Below are 18,808 nucleotides of genomic sequence, written 5' to 3' on the forward strand. Positions count from 1 at the left end.
TTCTTTTAGCCTAATCCTAGACCTTCGGATATCGTCGCATCCGTAGCACGTCCACGATCCTGTTCCGTGCCTCGAGTGACTTTTCATAATTCTCTCCAACTTCCCGGTTCTCACGCTCATGGCCCTTTAATCCGTAGTGCTACAACCGAAGGCACTTACACTTCCACAAATAAAACTCCTTCCATAGTCCCATCAGGTAATTCCTTTCACTATCAAATCTATGTATAAGCGACGATATAAATAAACAGTGGATTTTTTTATATTTTACTNATTAATTTATTGTTTGATTTAACAATTATATTAAATTTGACAAGTAAAAAATTTCATTATTCGGTAAAAAGCTTATTTCCGACCGACGACCTCTTAACCTGTAAGTCTAGAGTTCAATTTTTCATTAAATAATTGATAAAATTAATAAATTTTTACGCTCTTAAGGTGAGTAATTCTCATTAGCCAAGGGAACTAATGGGCTACAATCGCTAAAAATGAATTTAATAACAAAAAATTTGATTATTTAAGTATAATACAAAGACAAACTGTTTTTTTTATTGTTTTCACTTTTGTGTTAATAAAATACAATATTTATGTTTATTATCCATTGTTACTTCAATGGTTCTTGAAATACAGTAACTTATTTCGAAAGTATCGACCACGTTTCTGTCGCTAAATGCAGTCGACCCCCCTATAACACTGTTGATTATTCCGTTTTATATGAATTCCATGTTGTACGAGTCACTTATATTTTACAAATACGTGATCCGTTCACAGCCCGGCACACGTATTTGTAAAATCTAAGTGACTCGTACAACATGGAATTCATATAAAACGGAATAATTAACAGTATTATAAGGAGGGTCGACTGTACTTCGTGTAACAATATATTTTATGCCCTACAGTAAATTGCTAACACGAAATTTACTGTAGGACATAATGGCGTACAATACAACTGGAATAAAAAAATAAATAAATAAACCTAAAAAACACATCGCGCCATCTGTTGAATTAAATCTAAACAAAACATTTTTTCTCCTTCCTAACTGTATTTACTGTACACAACTGAAACTTTTACTTCTGTCAAGAAATTCAATTATTAAGTATATTTTTTCTTTTACTAAAGAAGATACTATACCATTCGTTTAATAATATTAAAAATCAGGCATGTATTAATTTACGTTCTCAATACATTAATAAGAATGTTAATATTTCAGGAATATAAATTATATTTAGTATTAAAAGTCTTTATTTAGGAATATAAACACAAAAACGAGTACATAGTAATATAAGGTATATAGAGTGAAACCTCCGAAGGACGGACAAGGAAGGGAAAAGATGGTCTTCGATGGGAGTTTCCATTGTCTGGAGGTTATTTTTAGATTTAAATACTAAAAGAAACTGTTATACTACAAATGATTCCGGCGCAGATCCTTGGTAGTTAATTAAAATTTATTCGTTTCTTGGAATAAAAGCGCGGGTATATTTCAAATAAATAATTATAAATATGATTTAATAAGTAGTACTGTACTTAAGTGTACTAGACATTTTTCGTATTCCTTTCAGGTTCGGAGAGGGAAAAAAAATAAAGTATTAAGTTACAAAAGACATTCTAGAACTCATTAAATGCCGAATTTAATGTGATAAGTAGTATACGACCTTGCGATGAGTGGCATTTCCTATTCCCAACGATATTTAAGTAAAACGATCGCATTACCTATCAAATTATTATTCTGTTTTTTCTTTTTTTTTTTTAAATAATGGTGGGAAAAAATTGTTAATTTAAAATTAAAAAAGAATTTTATCGGAATAGAAGTGTTTTTTTTTTAATCGATAACTTTAATCAATTTTCTAGTTAATGCCAATCAAAATGCAAGTAATCTAACATCAGTCAAGCCGAACGATACTCTGCAAAATCACCGCGTGGTTCTTAGATTACTTTACGAATGGGTGACGTTTTGTCATCAGGATTTCACGCAAAATCCACTGGTGTGTCACGAATTACGAGAGTTTCTCCAACGTCTTAATACAATGGGAAATCCGTACGGCTCCTTTGCCGAAGAATTGAGATTAGAATTGGATATACACGTAATTATATTAAATTATATCGATATATTCGTTTAAATCATTTATAAATCTCTTAAAATAAACGACGAATTTATTCAGGAAGAAGAAGGGAATACGGAAAAAAGAAACGATGTGGACGATATCGACGACGAGTATAGAAAGGTAGGATTAGTTCTTATTTAAGACTTAAAGTACTTTGTTTACTATGTGAATGTAGATCGCTTGTACGTTGACCTCGGACGAAACTATTCTCTCGTCGAATGACCGTTTAGCTTTGAAGATTAATGTCAATACATCTTTCGGAATTAACTATAGAAACCTACCAATGTCAGAATACTATCGCAGAGGATTAACAGTGATAATTACACCTTCTTTATTGTAAACGTTAATATTCTTTTAAAAAATTTGAAACGTAAACACCTTATAATTTCAACAAGTAAAATTTTTTTGGCTGCAATTTGAAAAAAAAAAATCCCCACTGTCGTCAGCCTGTTTTTCCTGAATTCCGAAAACGGAGTTAGATGAATGAAAATCGAGACCAGATACGGAAAACTTGGAAACGGGAGGCCTCGATTAACTATATACGAATGTCCGGTGCGAAACGGAAGTTACGTTAATTTAATTCAAAAATTTCCTCGAAAGGAGTTTGATAACTGACCGGCATGACTCCGTTGATAACAGGAAAAGTATGATTTACAGGGGCAAGCCACTTAATTTGAGATGGAGAGCGTATATTTTAATTAAGTAAAGTTTTACGGTACGCGATTTAAAATTAGAAAAAAATATATATATACCGTATATTTAAATATATTAAAAATATATAAATAATACGTTAAAAATGTTTATAAATTTATTATTATTTGTATTAAATTAATACGTCGAATATTTTGCCTTTACGGTCACCCGCATTTGTTCGTGTTATTTATACATTTTGGTTATATTAAAATTCTAGGTACAGTACGAGCCTATAACCAAAGTAATATAAAAACGGATGCATCGACTCATCGGTAAAGCTAATCTAGAAGCACCGTATCGATTTATAAAGGACAGAATATTTATTTTGTATAAGAATTCTATAGAATGCTTCATCGTTTTATTAGTTTTTCTTTTTTAAATTATTACGGGACCGTTCCGTTCTTTCTTTAAATTGTTATATTTAATGACGTAAAACGATTCAAAAACTACATTTGCATCCTTATTTACTAGACGTTCGACTTTGTTTGTGATTTTGAAAATAGCTTTATTTTATTTTAGTTCTTTTTTTACGAATGAATTTCTCTATAGGGTATGTGTAAAACACTTAATATTTTATTTTATTGCGAATAAAACTGCAAATATTACGTTTAATTTTCAAAATAGATTGCCTTGTTTCTTATTATAACATAGTTTAAAAGAAGAGACGTTCTCCGGAGCAAAACGTAGTCGATTTAGAGTAATTAATCGACTAATCGATTTATTACACTCGCCTTCCTTAAATAAGTTGGTTTCCGCTTAGTCTACTTCGTCTATATTGGCGGGAATTAATCATAAACGAGTGTAAAATCAAACGAAAACTCCGAATTCGAACCCCAAAGTCTTCCAAATAAGCTCTTGCGTGCGGATAAGTCGGTTGGTGAGCGGAAATACTTTTTTTTTTATGAGATAGCATCGACAAATTTGTTTTATATTTGAGAAAAAAAAACAAAGAAGAAATCAAATCTCGATAGGGACAATTAATCCTTCCTGGATGCTTTGCTACCATCATATACGTTTGTATCAATTACTTATGTATAGGATGCATAATTAGATAGATGAAAGCCGAGACCAGATATGGAAAGCTTAGGGAACACGAGGCCCCGATTAACTTGCACGAACTTCCGATGCAAACCGGAAATCACGATATTTCAATTCAAAAATTTCCCCCAAAAGGTGTTAGATAGATGACCGGCACGACTCTATTGTTAAAGGAAAAGTATGATGTACAGGGGCTATTAATTTGAGGTGGAGAGCATATATTTTAAATTAAAAATATGATTAAAAATTACAATCTGGGCATTGTGATGATGAAAAATGAATATTTGCTCGTTATACTGGTGTAGTTTTCGATTAGCAAAGAGAGGAAGTCCTGTACACTCTTTTTGCGTGTTTCGGACCCACTTTATAAGTCTATTTATAAACAAGACAATATAAAAAGAAAAATAAAAGGCAGAAAATTGTTAAGGTTAGGATTTCGAGTGCTTGCGAGTATCATATTCTTATCCAGGAGAATCGAAACAATCGAACCGACAAGAGAATTGAAAGAATCAAGTGTTTATTGTTGGCAAATACGGTAGTAAGTCGTCATTGAAAGACTAAATGAGAATTGAAGCTATTTATTCTAAATAAATTTCCATCAAACTGTGAAAGATAAAGATAACTGGAATATGATTAAACTGTTAAACGAATATATATATATATATATATATTATATTTATAAAATTATATATTGTAGATTGAATTTCAATAGCATTCATTACATTATATTTTGGAATTAAGTCAGTTTGTTTCGAACATTTTCTATTATTGTAGAATCTTATTGTTTTATAATGTTTATATTTAAGAATTTAAAAACGATATGATCTTATGATCTCTTTATCATTCTCTTTATGATCTTATTTAAAATTTGATCGTGTAAACAATGTTGTAATTCATTTATAAAAGTTTAAATTATATTACTATATATATATATATATATATATATATATAAATATACANCAGCAACGAGTTGCTTAACTTTACAGGCAAGATTTGGTGACGCCATCTATTATCATATTTTATTTAAATTTTTTTTATATTTTTAACAATTATAAAATGGCGAAAAGCTTCATCTTAAGGGCGCTGGTGGGTTTCATAAAAATTTGTAAATGCTTAACGAATAAATAATGAGTAAAATCGTCATAAAGACTCTACTCAAGATATGACACGTGAACCTCTTTATCTCCCCACCCAGTAGACTTTTACCAACCAAAATTTAATAGCATCAATTCCTCTAATATACAAACCTAATTGCAAAATTTAAGAAATTTTCGACAAAATGCACGGGAGTTATTAAGCTTCAAAGAGGGTGAACAAAATCGCGCTCCCCCCCACACATTCATCCATACATACAGAAAAAAACGTCGATTTTTTTTGTATTTCTCGACGTTTGAAGATCCCCCAGTCCAAAAATGTAAAAAATTTTGGGGGGAGGGTCACTTTTTGACCGATGAAGCTTGCACTCTGTTCCAAAATGCACTAATAAGGAAAAAAAAACTAATAAATTTGAAAGCGTCAAAATTATGGAATTTTATTAAAATAAAAATCCGTACGTCATTCTATTATTTGCTTATCTGTAATGTTGGACGACACCTCGAATTGCCGATTTGAGATATTAATCAGTTCCTCCGTCAAGTGATAAACAGGGGAAAAAAATAATAATAATAACTTTCCGAAATTATTGATAAAATTCTGTATTAATTCTTGTTATAATAACACAAGTTAATGTTACACTTTGGGTAGTAGAAAAATTTAGTATTAGTTATAATGTTTTTACTTTTATTTTTCTCTTTTTAAAGGTAACAAGTTTAAAAATTCGGAAAAAAATACGAAAAATACTGACTCGTTAATGATAGCGAGTGGCTGAGAGAAAAGTTAACTTCTCTGGCTATTGTTAATTACGGACTAATTACATTTTTATCGGGATCGGGCTGCCTAAACGAGGCGCGGACAACCGAAATTACCTTCAAAAATTCCGAGAATTAATCGAATACCATTCTAATTTCTTTAAAGGAAAATATAATTTCTGTTTGACCGATTACTATTCGTGAATATACTGTACTGTACGTAATATTAATAAAACAATTACCAATCTACACTCGCGTATCCAACAATTCGTAATTTTAAATAAATCAAAAAGCTAATTTTATCCATTTATAAGCTATTCTTTTAATCACATTTCTGTACAGTCGACCCCTATAACACTGTTGATTATTCCGTTTTATATGAATTCCATGTTGTACGAGTCACTTAGATTTTACAAATACGTGAGCCATTCACAGCCCGGCACATATATTTGTAAAATCTAAGTGACTCCTACAACATGGAATTCATATAAAATGGAATAATCAACAGTGTTATAGGGGGGTCGACTGGTATTCGTAGTTTTCGATTTTCATTTATTATAACCATGGTATACTGTATTCAATCGAGTTTCCAAATACAGTATTTTCGAAATTAAACTTGACATTTCCCAACTGCCTACAGCAAAAAAAAAAAAAAAAAAAAAAACTATTCATCAGAAACTTTGGGAATTCCTTAATAGGAATTTTTTTATACAGAAAAGAAACAAGTTCGTTCAAAAAATCACGTATTACAGCTTTATGTGAACAAAACGTGATGGGCACCTTTGCCGTTACCATCTGAACTGCGTAAAACAGTACGCTCAACGATTGCATGTAGTGTTGAATGTTACGCAAATGGCGTGCCATGCTGTCCTTAAGGTCCGACAGCGATGTTATGGGATCACGGTAGACCGAGTCTTTGAGCCCCAGAGCCAAAAAGCGCACGGATTCGAGTCTGAAAACCTTGCAGGTTAATATGCCATTATTTCAGCATAAAAATCGGCCCGTAGTGATGGTTTTTGAAACTAACTTTCCTTTGCTCTAGAAAAAAAAATTCCCATAATCTCCTTAAGACACTCCCAAACTTTCACGAATAGTTTTTGCTGTAGGCAGCTGGGAAATGTCAAATTTATTTTGGGGAAACCATGTATATAACGAGTGTGTTTATGGCCTTTTCAATAAAATGGCCGCGAGGTTAAGGGTCGCGAAACCCCCGGAAACTTTTCATAAATATTTATTATTTTGTTGAGATTTTTTTTCTCTTTTCCTCTTCCTTTTTCTTCCTCGTAAGACATTGTAACATTAACAAATTTATATTTTGCAACATTTTCAAAGAAATTTCGGCGTTAGGCAATTTGCTTTCTTAAATGGATAGTTTCTCGAATTAGAAATCCGGGTGATTTGTTAGGATTTTAAACAAAAATATTTTTGTTACTAAAATTACTTTACGGTAGATTTAAGAAAGACAGTTTGGAAAATTTCTTAATGCCGTGTAAACAATGGAAGAAATTCTTATAGAGTCTTGTATAAAATTAATAGCGTATACCGGCAATATATCATGTAGAAATTAGTAAAGTATCTCGTATATATTTTAATATAGATTAATAATTAATTTTTATCGTTATTTTAAACTATAATTTAAGTGTTAGAATTTTAATTAATTGACAACTTTTGACTTATTTTACTATCTAAATTATAATGTAAGACTAACAAGAATAGATTTTTGTAACTTTAAAATGATTGTTTCGTGTAAATAGATGTAAATTATTAAAATAGCGATCTTAATATGTAAATAACAATATGAAAATATTCGATACTCTTACGAAATAGCAACGGCCAATGACCACAATGACATCAACGAGTTGCTCGACTTTTCCGACAACATCTGTTACGATATTCTACCAAAAGAATATTTTATATTTTTAATTATTATAAAATGGCAAAAANCCCAGTTGCCAATTGATTCGGAAAATCGACGCTCTATTGTATTATGTAATATTCATATAACCTCCCTTCTTCGGACGTCTAACAAAACTCAACCCCCCCTCGAAATCTGTGTAAAATTTAATTAAATAAAATGGACGTGTATCGTAGTTAAACCCCTCCCCATCCATTGTTTAATTTATGTATGAATTTGAATGTACGATTCTACTCTCCTATACCCTCTTACGACGATACCCGGATACGGAATATTATAAATTAACTTATTACATTACGTTAATTACAATATTACATATACATCTGCTAGATATTATACATTAAAATGATGTATATTAGAATAATTTTATCGATTTATTTACACCGTAAAACACGGAATAACAACATTTTCTTGTAAAAAAATCTTATATATATATTTTAGCTTGTTTTTATTAAATTATTATTAAGATATATTTTATTATTTTTGTATAAAAGATCGGAACTCGAATCTATTATTTTTTTAAACGAATGCTAAGAAAATATATAAAGAATCTATTCTTAATCATTTATGTGTAATGCTAAATTACGTGTGACTAAGAATTTGCAGAGTCATAATTTAGAAGCTAATTGCCTCGATAGAGTGATTGTTGATCGGTTATTTATAATCTTTACATAAATAGACCGTAGTTTACAATGTACGAGAGAAATCGGTGGTAACGCTTTTCCTTCTGTACCTTCTTTAAAGCTTAATAATTCTAATGCTTTTTGTTGAAAATTTCTGAAATTTTGCAGGGAGGTTTGTGTATTAAGGGGATCGATGTTATTAAATTTCGATGGTTAAAAATCAAGAGGATGGGGAGATAAAGGGGACCGCATGTATCTCCAGCAGGGTCGAACTTAACGACGATTTTACTGGTTATTATCATTTAGCCTACATTTTTTATAAAACCAATCCCTATCCTGGAAATTACGCTTTTTTTGCCATTTTATAATAATAAAAATATATAAAAGTTCTTTTTAATAAACTATCGTAACAGATGGTGCCACTAAATGTTGCGGGAAAGTTAAGCAACTCGTTGCTGGATTTTTCTGTTAAAATTCCTCGTTAAACTAAACTCGATTAAAACGTCTGTCATATTCACATGGAATTTAAAGCTACCTGTTTATAAATTGCTCTACGAATACAGTAACCGGATGCTTTGTCTTTCCCGGCAACGTTCTACATTTTCATAATTCAATAAAGTCTCGTTTTACGCCGGATTGATATATGCAGATTTATGTTTTCGCAGATGGTGAATGGCTTTTTTTACGTCAGATTACATTTTACGTTGTACAGTAGCTGCTGACACGAAACCCCGCGTAACGCAAGATTGTCCTGTATCGCCTATGCCCTATATTTTAAGAATTTCTGCATTTTTGGAGGTGAAAATATAAGTAAAGTTAGAAATAAATGCGTTGATTTATAGTATAAATTACATCGATATTTGCTAGCAACTTAATTTTATTTACTGAGAAAAGCCTAGGGAAAATATAGAAGCGGATAGATTTATTTACATAAAATTTATAAGACTGTATAAGACATGTATACCTTGTGTAACACTTGTGCAAGACTTGCATGTCTTGTAAACACTTGTGCAACTCCAATGCCTTTTGTAACACTTGTGCAAGACTTGAATGCCTTGTGTAACACTTGTGCAAGACTTGAATGCCAAGTCTACAATCGATCCACTTGTGCAAGACTACAATGCCTTTTGTAACACTTGTGCAAGACTTGAATGCCTTGTGTAACACTTGTGCAAGACTTGAATGCCTTGTGTAACACTTATGCAAGACTACAATGCCTTTTGTAACACTTGTGCAAGACTTGAATGCCTTGTGTAACACTTGTGCAAGACTTGAATGCCTTGTGTAACACTTGTGCAAGACTTGAATGCCTTGTGTAACACTTATGCAAGACTACAATGCCTTTTGTAACACTTGTGCAAGACTTGAATGCCTTGTGTAACACTTGTGCAAGACTTGAATGCCTTGTGTAACACTTATGCAAGACTACAATGCCTTTTGTAACACTTGTGCAAGACTTGAATGCCTTGTGTAACACTTGTGCAAGACTTGAATGCCTTGTGTAACACTTGTGCAAGACTTGAATGCCTTTTGTAACACTTGTGCAAGACTTGAATGCCTTTTGTAACACTTGTGCAAGACTTGAATGCCTTGTGTAACACTTGTGCAAGACTTGAATGCCTTGTGTAACACTTGTGCAAGACTTGAATGCCTTTTGTAACACTTGTGCAAGACTACAATGCCTTTTGTAACACTTGTGTAAGACTTGTAATAATATTTTTAGTGTTATACCTTTGTGAGATAAGCCGTGGGTCAGGGGTTAATCTCCTATTGACCACTTAACCGGCAACAGGTTGATAAAACCCGATCTCGGGGTCGTTGGATGGCTAGGAGGGCAAATCGAGTGGGGAGTGCGTCGGTAAGTCGGCAGGCGTCCTTAATTGACAGGAGACAGGTTTAACAAAATAACAAAGCATTTATTGAATGAACAAATCTAAACTCTACAAGAGGCGAACTTACTACTAAGGTTAAATGCGGTTATATTAAAATATTTACAGAAATTAGCGACAAATTTCGTAGCTATGTCGCTGACCTAATTTCTAGTTCGAGAGAGAGCGCTTTTACAAATTCTAACCCCTAAATACCTCTCGCTGGAAGGGAGAGTTTGGCGAACGTCGTCTGTATGGAAGGGTGTGGTGTCTTCCGTGTCTTCTTGCCGATGTCCTCTCTCTGTAGCTGGATCAAGTCCGCTGTATGGAGGTTCGGGAGTCGAGGTGGGCACTATCACAAAGTACAACTTCCTATGACGAATCGCCCTGAGCTTCCGGAGATTCGAGCTTTTATATCATTAGCGTGGGAAAACTGTCACGTGATTGACTTTTGTTGACGATGACGGTGCATTCTTCACACCTAACTGTAAACTTCCTCAGCTAGTCGTTATACAATCGGTGAAATCCGATCTAATGATTAATTCATTAGATCGGATTAAATGATAATTCATATATCCGATCTAGTTCTATAATTTTTCGGGTTTTTTTCCGAAGACAATTAACAGAAAATTTAGAATTTTAAAACGCCCGTAAAAATCCGCGAGCTCACACCTTCATAATTAGGTATTTATTTCTGGACGCAAATTAAGTCGATGAAATTTAATTAATCGAACGTAGTTTTTTGTTTCTTTTTCGTCTATCCTTAAGAGTTCTTCGTTCAGTCGCCATTTTATTCGAAAGGAATGACGTCAGTCCTACAAACCAATATTTAATTTATCACAATATCTCCGAAAATAAAACATGAAATTAAAAAATAATTGAAAATTAAAGAAAGAATTTTAACTTTTTTAGAAGCGTTTATATTCTAGACAGAAGGGCAATTTCTATAACCGGAATGACAGGGAGGAGCGCCACTACAAAAACAGCGAGGTTGGGTATATTTTCGCTTCTAAATATTATAAATAAAATTAAATGGTAAAATCGATGTAATAGGGCTGGTCTACATTAAATAAGCTTTAAAAAGACGTATATGTATTTCATAAGGATCGTCTTGACAAATTAGAAATAAATTTTGCCTTAGTGTATTTATTCTGTAGCCTATATATATATAGGCTACAGAATAAATATTTTTACGTATGAAGATTTATTATGCTTTGGTTTAACTTTTTCTATTCAATTTGCATGTATATCGTCACATATTATACGTACCATCTATTCTTTCTCTGGAATAAAATTTTGATTCGGTTCTATCCCAAATTAGAGGCTAACGTACCAAAAAGTTTTGCTTGATACCACTCATTACACAATATACACGATACAAAATTCTTAATTTAAAAAATCTAGTAACAAGTTGCGTAACTTTCCAGGCAACATTTTGTGGCGCCATCTATTGCGATATTTTATTCAAAAGAACTTTTTATATTTTTAATTATAGTATTATAAAATGGCAAAAAACTTAATTTTCAGGGTAGGGATGGGTTTTATAAAATAATTGTAAATACTGATATCCGGTAAAATCGTCGTTAAGTCCTATCCTACTGGAGATACAATACACGCGACCCCCTTTATCTCTTCGCCCCTTAGACCTTTAACCACCAAAATTTAACAGCATCGATCGTCCTAATAAACAAACCTCCCTACAAAATATCAGAAATTTTTGACAAAAAGTACAGAAGTTATTAAGCTTCAAACAGGGTGAACAAAATCGTGCTCGCCCCATACACAAAAATCCATACATAACGATACCCTCCTCCGAATATTTTTAAATTTCTCGACGTTTCGAGAAATTTAAAAATCATTTTTAAATTAATTTACTTGTTGGGCTACAATTTGAAGAAATTGTATACCTATAAATTCCCACTGTTGTCTGTATATCCTTTCTTCATCTCGAGAACGGAGTTAGATAGATGAAAGTAAAGACCACATATGGAAGGCTTCGGGACAAGAGGTCCTAATTAACTATATACGAATTTCCGGTTTGAAACGGAAGTTATATAGTTAATTCAATTCAAAACTTTACCCCGAAGGGAGTTAGATAGATTACCTGCACGACTCCAGTTCTAGCAGGAAAAGTATGATTTACAGGGGCAAGACACTACTAATTTGAGGTGGAGAGCGTATATTTTAAATGAAATTAAAAATTTCAGCCCGGCATTGTGACGATAATTGCTCGTTTGTCAAGTAAAAATAGATTAGCTGAAAATTTGTAAACAAATAGCCAGGGGAGTTTTTATTTTATTTTATTTTTTTTTTGCGCAAAATATTTATAATGCTTTCAATCGATTTTTCAGTTCATATTTTTTTATTATTATTAAAATTACTTAACACAGAAAAAATTATTAAATAAACTTTATCAGATGAATGAAAATGTGTTGAAACTAATGAGGAAAATTATCATTTTTAAGTCTAATTTCATTAAAATAAAAATGATTTAAAACGTTTAAAATTAAATTTACTAAATTTTTTTTATCTTTTTGGAAGAAATAAAATTGTTATTTTTATCTAAAAAAACCTTAAAGATTTATATAAATTTTTCGTATGATGAAAATTCCAGTTGTTGCACGATCGATCGATCGATCGATCTTCCGNGATGATTAATATATAATTACGGCAATACTCTTGTTTACATAGTTTGAAATTACATCGTACAATTTTTATTATAAATATATCGAATTTCTCTGGTATAATGGGTCTACGCTGTATTGAATAATTATATTGAGTTTAAGTTTATATAATTATTACGTTACACAATGGAATGAAATTAACTGTTATAATGATAAAATTATTAAAATTAAACGTTTATAAAGTAATAAAATCTCTTACAATAATGAATTATATATATAAAAATTGGTATCGAAATTTGAATTAAATTACTATAAATTCTGTGTTACGCTTTTAAATTTTTGCATTTTTTGAATTCGGGTGACCTCGAAATGTCAATAAATGCAAAAAAAATTCTGGTTTTTTTTCTTTCTATGTGTGGATGTTAGTGTGTTTGGGGGGAGAATTTTGTTCGCCCCGTTTAAAGCTTAATAACTCCTGTGCTTTTCGTCGAAAATTTCTGAAATTGTGCAGGGAGGTTTGTTTATTAGGGGCATCGATGCTATTAAATTTTGGTGGCTAAAGGTAAAACAGGTGGGGAGATAAAAGGAGTTGTCTGTCATATCTCCAGTAGGTAAAATATCGTAACAGATGGCTCTTATTTCAACTTATTTAATACATATGTGTTAGACACTTCATATTTGAAAATGCGTAACGTTGTAATGGAACTTAAAAGCAATATAACGGATATGGATAATTACGGATGCCATAATACCAAAACACATTACTGACGTAAATGCCATACTAATATCATTTTCTGATCAAGAAATCTTTCGAAAACTGCACTCTTTCCGATAGTTTGCCTTACATTCTCGTAATTCAATCAATAAAAAGAAAGGAAGCAACACTGACATGCAGTATTTTTGCCTCGTTACTACTTAGAATTATTGGAAAAAATAAATTTTGCAAGATTTATTAAATTATCTATAAATATATCGCTTTCTGTCAAACAAATATTTTCAGTAGGAATGAATTTATAACATATTATAAGCAAATTATTATCACAAACCTTATTTTTCTATACAGAGAAAAAGGTAGGTTGTATTAATATAAAGGTAACTTTTTCACTGAATAAAAGTAAACTACGTTGAAACGGAATAAATGCAGATTTGGATAAACAATGCTATAATTAACCAAGCTAATTACGTTAAATATTTGGAACGTTCGTGCAAATACCTTTATTATTACGTCATTAGTAAATTTGTAGTCACCGCCAAGAAATTACGACGTTTCCTTTTAAACGGTGTCGTCATACGAAAATATCACGCATGAGTGAATAACAAAATCAATTAAGGCATCATTATTTTCGGTTCTGCTTCAGAATAAGTACTACATCAATTGCAAATTACGCTGGATGCTTTCATACAACAGTTATGTGAATAAAGTAACATCTATTCCGAGTTTATTTGTTTTCAGAAATAATGCATAAAATTAAGACAATATAAGTAAACAACTTATATTTTCCCCTCTACAGATGGTCACAACCGAATTATACTATCGACTTTCTGCTTATACTTTGAAAGAAAACAGGCAACCGTCTCTTTCTACGTAAACGATTAAATATCGCAACACCGTAAATTCTAATCTAAAAGTTAATAATTTGTGTAAATTGCAGAAAAATTCAATTCCGGGCTGCAATTTTTAATCATATTCTTAATTTATTTTATTTAAAATATACGCTTTCCACCTCAAATTAGTAGTCTTGCCCCTGTAAATCATACTTTTCCTGTTAGCAATAGAGTCGTGCCGGTCATCCATCTAACTCCCTTCGAGGGATATGCCGCATTTTACAGTTTATTTTTATTTATTTATTTATTATTTTGATCAGTCGTAATTCTATATTTTATGTAAAATTTTTTAACTTCAATTTGAGATAATTTTGAAGTATAAAATTAAAAAAATATATATATAAAACTTTGAAAAATGACTTACTTTATTTTTAAATCGATCGCTGCTGGCTTCGCTTNTTTCTGTCAAACAAATATTTTCAGTAGGAATGAATTTATAACATATTATAAGCAAATTATTATCACAAACCTTATTTTTCTATACAGAGAAAAAGGTAGGTTGTATTAATATAAAGGTAACTTTTTCACTGAATAAAAGTAAACTACGTTGAAACGGAATAAATGCAGATTTGGATAAACAATGCTATAATTAACCAAGCTAATTACGTTAAATATTTGGAACGTTCGTGCAAATACCTTTATTATTACGTCATTAGTAAATTTGTAGTCACCGCCAAGAAATTACGACGTTTCCTTTTAAACGGTGTCGTCATACGAAAATATCACGCATGAGTGAATAACAAAATCAATTAAGGCATCATTATTTTCGGTTCTGCTTCAGAATAAGTACTACATCAATTGCAAATTACGCTGGATGCTTTCATACAACAGTTATGTGAATAAAGTAACATCTATTCCGAGTTTATTTGTTTTCAGAAATAATGCATAAAATTAAGACAATATAAGTAAACAACTTATATTTTCCCCTCTACAGATGGTCACAACCGAATTATACTATCGACTTTCTGCTTATACTTTGAAAGAAAACAGGCAACCGTCTCTTTCTACGTAAACGATTAAATATCGCAACACCGTAAATTCTAATCTAAAAGTTAATAATTTGTGTAAATTGCAGAAAAATTCAATTCCGGGCTGCAATTTTTAATCATATTCTTAATTTATTTTATTTAAAATATACGCTTTCCACCTCAAATTAGTAGTCTTGCCCCTGTAAATCATACTTTTCCTGTTAGCAATAGAGTCGTGCCGGTCATCCATCTAACTCCCTTCGAGGGATATGCCGCATTTTACAGTTTATTTTTATTTATTTATTTATTATTTTGATCAGTCGTAATTCTATATTTTATGTAAAATTTTTTAACTTCAATTTGAGATAATTTTGAAGTATAAAATTAAAAAAAATATATATAAAACTTTGAAAAATGACTTACTTTATTTTTAAATCGATCGCTGCTGGCTTCATTTTCGTAATTAACTGTATCCATTTTCTTCATGCAACAGCATTAAAACGTGATTATTTGCCAGTCTTCTTACTTTATTAATCCTGGTTTTATTAAAGATGTATTACTTTTAAGACAGAAGTGTACTTTTTTTAATGCTTAAATTTCTAAATACAAACGAAAATAATTAATTACTGCTCCACACGTGTATTAAATATGAATGATAATTAAATGATTACTATGTCTTTCCTCCCATACGAATACTAAAAGGAATTTTTTCGGGTTTACAATGGGATGAGGCTCGACATATCGGGGACAGACTATTCTCGGTGAGCCCGGGCTCGGGGGAAATCCCCAACCCCTTTCTTCGATGATTTAACATAAAATACATTTAATTGCAATGTAAATAATCGCAAGAATTATTCAGGTAGACAATAATCTGTCTTTTGGCACGATTACAATAATATAGTACAGTACTGTATTTTATTACCCTATTAAATAAGTACAGTATATTAACACGAGTTATTTGATTCTTTTTCAATGCGAATCGGATGTAAATTAGACTGTTTGCTATATATGTAAATATAGATTAGACATATAATTATCATTTGATGATTAATATATAATTACGGCAATACTCTTGTTTACATATTAATTTTTAATTTGATTAATTAGTATATATATTCGAGATATTGTACCAATATATCAAGTAATTTTAGACACGTAACGAATATACCCTTTATATTTAATAATATGTAAATGAGTTCAACGTTATTATTAACCTATTTGATTTCTCAGCTTTAAAAAGACTTATAATTCTGACGCTTTATTTGATAGATCCTACTTATAGAACACGGTCGAGTCTTCTAACATATTTAATTAAAGACACTTTCTATTTATATATATATATAGGCTTATATATATATCAAGACGGTTTGAAATAAGGATCGATATAAATTCTGTCAAATGCAACATATTATATCTCCGATGCCAATATCGATAAAATTTCATTAAAACGGGTGAAATTTTGACCCGGCATCATTGACATTGTAATAGCGAATCGATTGAAATTTATTAAAATTTGAATTATTATTTCGTTTAACAAACCGGTAAAGTAATTAATTATCCCGTTTAAATCTTCAATTTTCCTTTAATTATCTTTAAATCTTTGATATGCAATTTATCAAATCTTTCACAATCTGACGCTTCGTAACTGAATGCGTTTCAATATATTAATGTTTTCAACGGAAAAGTGTGTGAATTATCAAGTTTAAAATAGTCTTTTCTTATGTTAAACTAAACAAATATTTAAATAATAAAAAGCTATTTAAAATACAGGTGAAAAAAAGATTGTTATACAATTGTTATTGTGGAAAAAACAACAGATAGATGAAGGGCGGGAGGCCCCGATTAACTATATGCGAACTTCCGATGTTAACTGGATTAAAACGCTTTTATCGATCATGTTTTTTTTCATATTAGGGATGGGGATGATAGGGTGGAACACACCACAATATGTATCACCACATACGACATGCATTAACACAATTAAATTCTACATTTGGTTATTTTTATGGGGTTTCGGGGTGGGGAGGATGGTGGAAGTGAAGTCATTTTCCTAAAAAAAACAGTGTTAAAATGCACTTTCGTACGTCCTCCTAGTGTCTTTCATTATTCATTGCTTATGCTGGAAGATTTCAATGTGTTTCTGGCCCACACGAAACGTGCAACAACAGGGTTGGTTGGTGTGTACGGCTCAAAGTGAGTCGAGTGCCGCGCGTCAAAACAATTTTATCGATCCGTTTACAAATTTTAAAAAGAATGTTTTATTCGGCATTCTAATTTATTTCAACTGTTCGTAATCATAACACAAAGCAGATTAGTTAAGTTTAGGACCTTTTCCAATAACCAAAGAGCTCTCTAGTTCCGTATTTAATGAGAATATCTGACTAAAATAAGGAGAGTTTTATTCTATTAATCGACTTCGATTTATTGTATAATTATGCAATTATATTTAGTTTTGTTAATACGAATTAGCGTTCCGTACACGTGTTTGCTAATTAGTATATTAAAATTGGTTTGATATATTATAGAAATATCAAACAAATTTAAATACTTAAAGACCAATTATCGAATAATTTATCGCATTAATCTGTTAAAACACGATACAAACGACTTAAAATTGCATCTGTTAACTGAATGGTTGGCAACTTTAGGGGGCTAACTGCCGGTATCGTGTTACGTCAGAATTCACGGTATTGAATCCGACTACAAACGGCAAAAACGGAAACCAAACCGGCGCATGCACACAATGGCTATTGACCGAATGCTGAGAAAATTTTTATTTTTTTTTCTATGTAGTTTTTTGTCTGTTTTTTTCGATATGTTTTATTGTGTTGATATATTTCTAAATTCCTTTCTTTTGGTATTCGACGAATAGTGAAAGTATGGACGATCCCTAACGATAACGATAAAGAGAAACGGAAAAAAACGAAAAGAAAACGACCGCTGCAATGGATTACGCGAATGAATTTTTATTTTCTTCCTTTCCAACGTTAATATTACGCGAATTCGACGTAAATGTATTAGTAGTAAACAAATATAATCGGATTCCCATTTGCCCCAACCGAAAAATAATTTTATTTTTCGTTCGTCGCGAGTTCGCTTCAATATTTTTTAATGGTAAAGTTTCGCGTGTTTGCCACCAGAGGCGCATCTATGTTAGCATTATTTCAAAAAAAAAAAATCTACAGTATTCATTTACGTTTTCTACGAATATTGATGACATTTTATTACTTTTTATTAAAAAATTAAGTTTATTTTTATTTTCATAATGTATTACTAATGTTTTCTGATGTCAGAAAGTGACAATGAAAAGCTTATGTTATTCGGAAATGGTGCCTAAATTTTTCGATTGCCGGACTCAATCGCTCCTAAGTCGTAAATAGGCGGGTCGTAAATATTTTGCATATTCTGTATGTACAAAAAGTAGATCTATTTCTATCATTTATAAGTGATGTGCCAAATATATTGACGGGGACTATAATTTGGGCAACTCTGTTATATGGTATTACTTTTACAAGAACGCGCATTTC

At 31.3% G+C, this 18,808-nt stretch overlaps 1 protein-coding gene across 4 annotated transcripts in view; it reads left to right on the top strand.

The window, feature by feature from the left end:
* Positions 1-18,808, top strand: part of LOC111634715 — a 187,109-nt gene that overhangs the window by 33,055 nt on the left and 135,246 nt on the right. For all 4 annotated transcript variants that reach the window (XR_002758268.1, XM_023379554.1, XM_023379555.1 and 1 more), the window contains exons 11-13: positions 10-196; positions 1,847-2,079; positions 2,158-2,220. Coding sequence is in view for 3 of the 4 variants with exons in the window: in XM_023379554.1 (XP_023235322.1) it covers positions 10-196; positions 1,847-2,079; positions 2,158-2,220 (483 nt within the window). In the remaining variant the exon portion in view is untranslated. The remainder of the gene's footprint in view (positions 1-9; positions 197-1,846; positions 2,080-2,157; positions 2,221-18,808) is intronic.

This window comes from Centruroides sculpturatus, unplaced genomic scaffold, assembly GCF_000671375.1.
Source record: "Centruroides sculpturatus isolate CEXI.00-Female unplaced genomic scaffold, Cexi_2.0 scaffold971, whole genome shotgun sequence".
Taxonomy (NCBI): Eukaryota; Metazoa; Arthropoda; class Arachnida; order Scorpiones; family Buthidae; genus Centruroides; species Centruroides sculpturatus.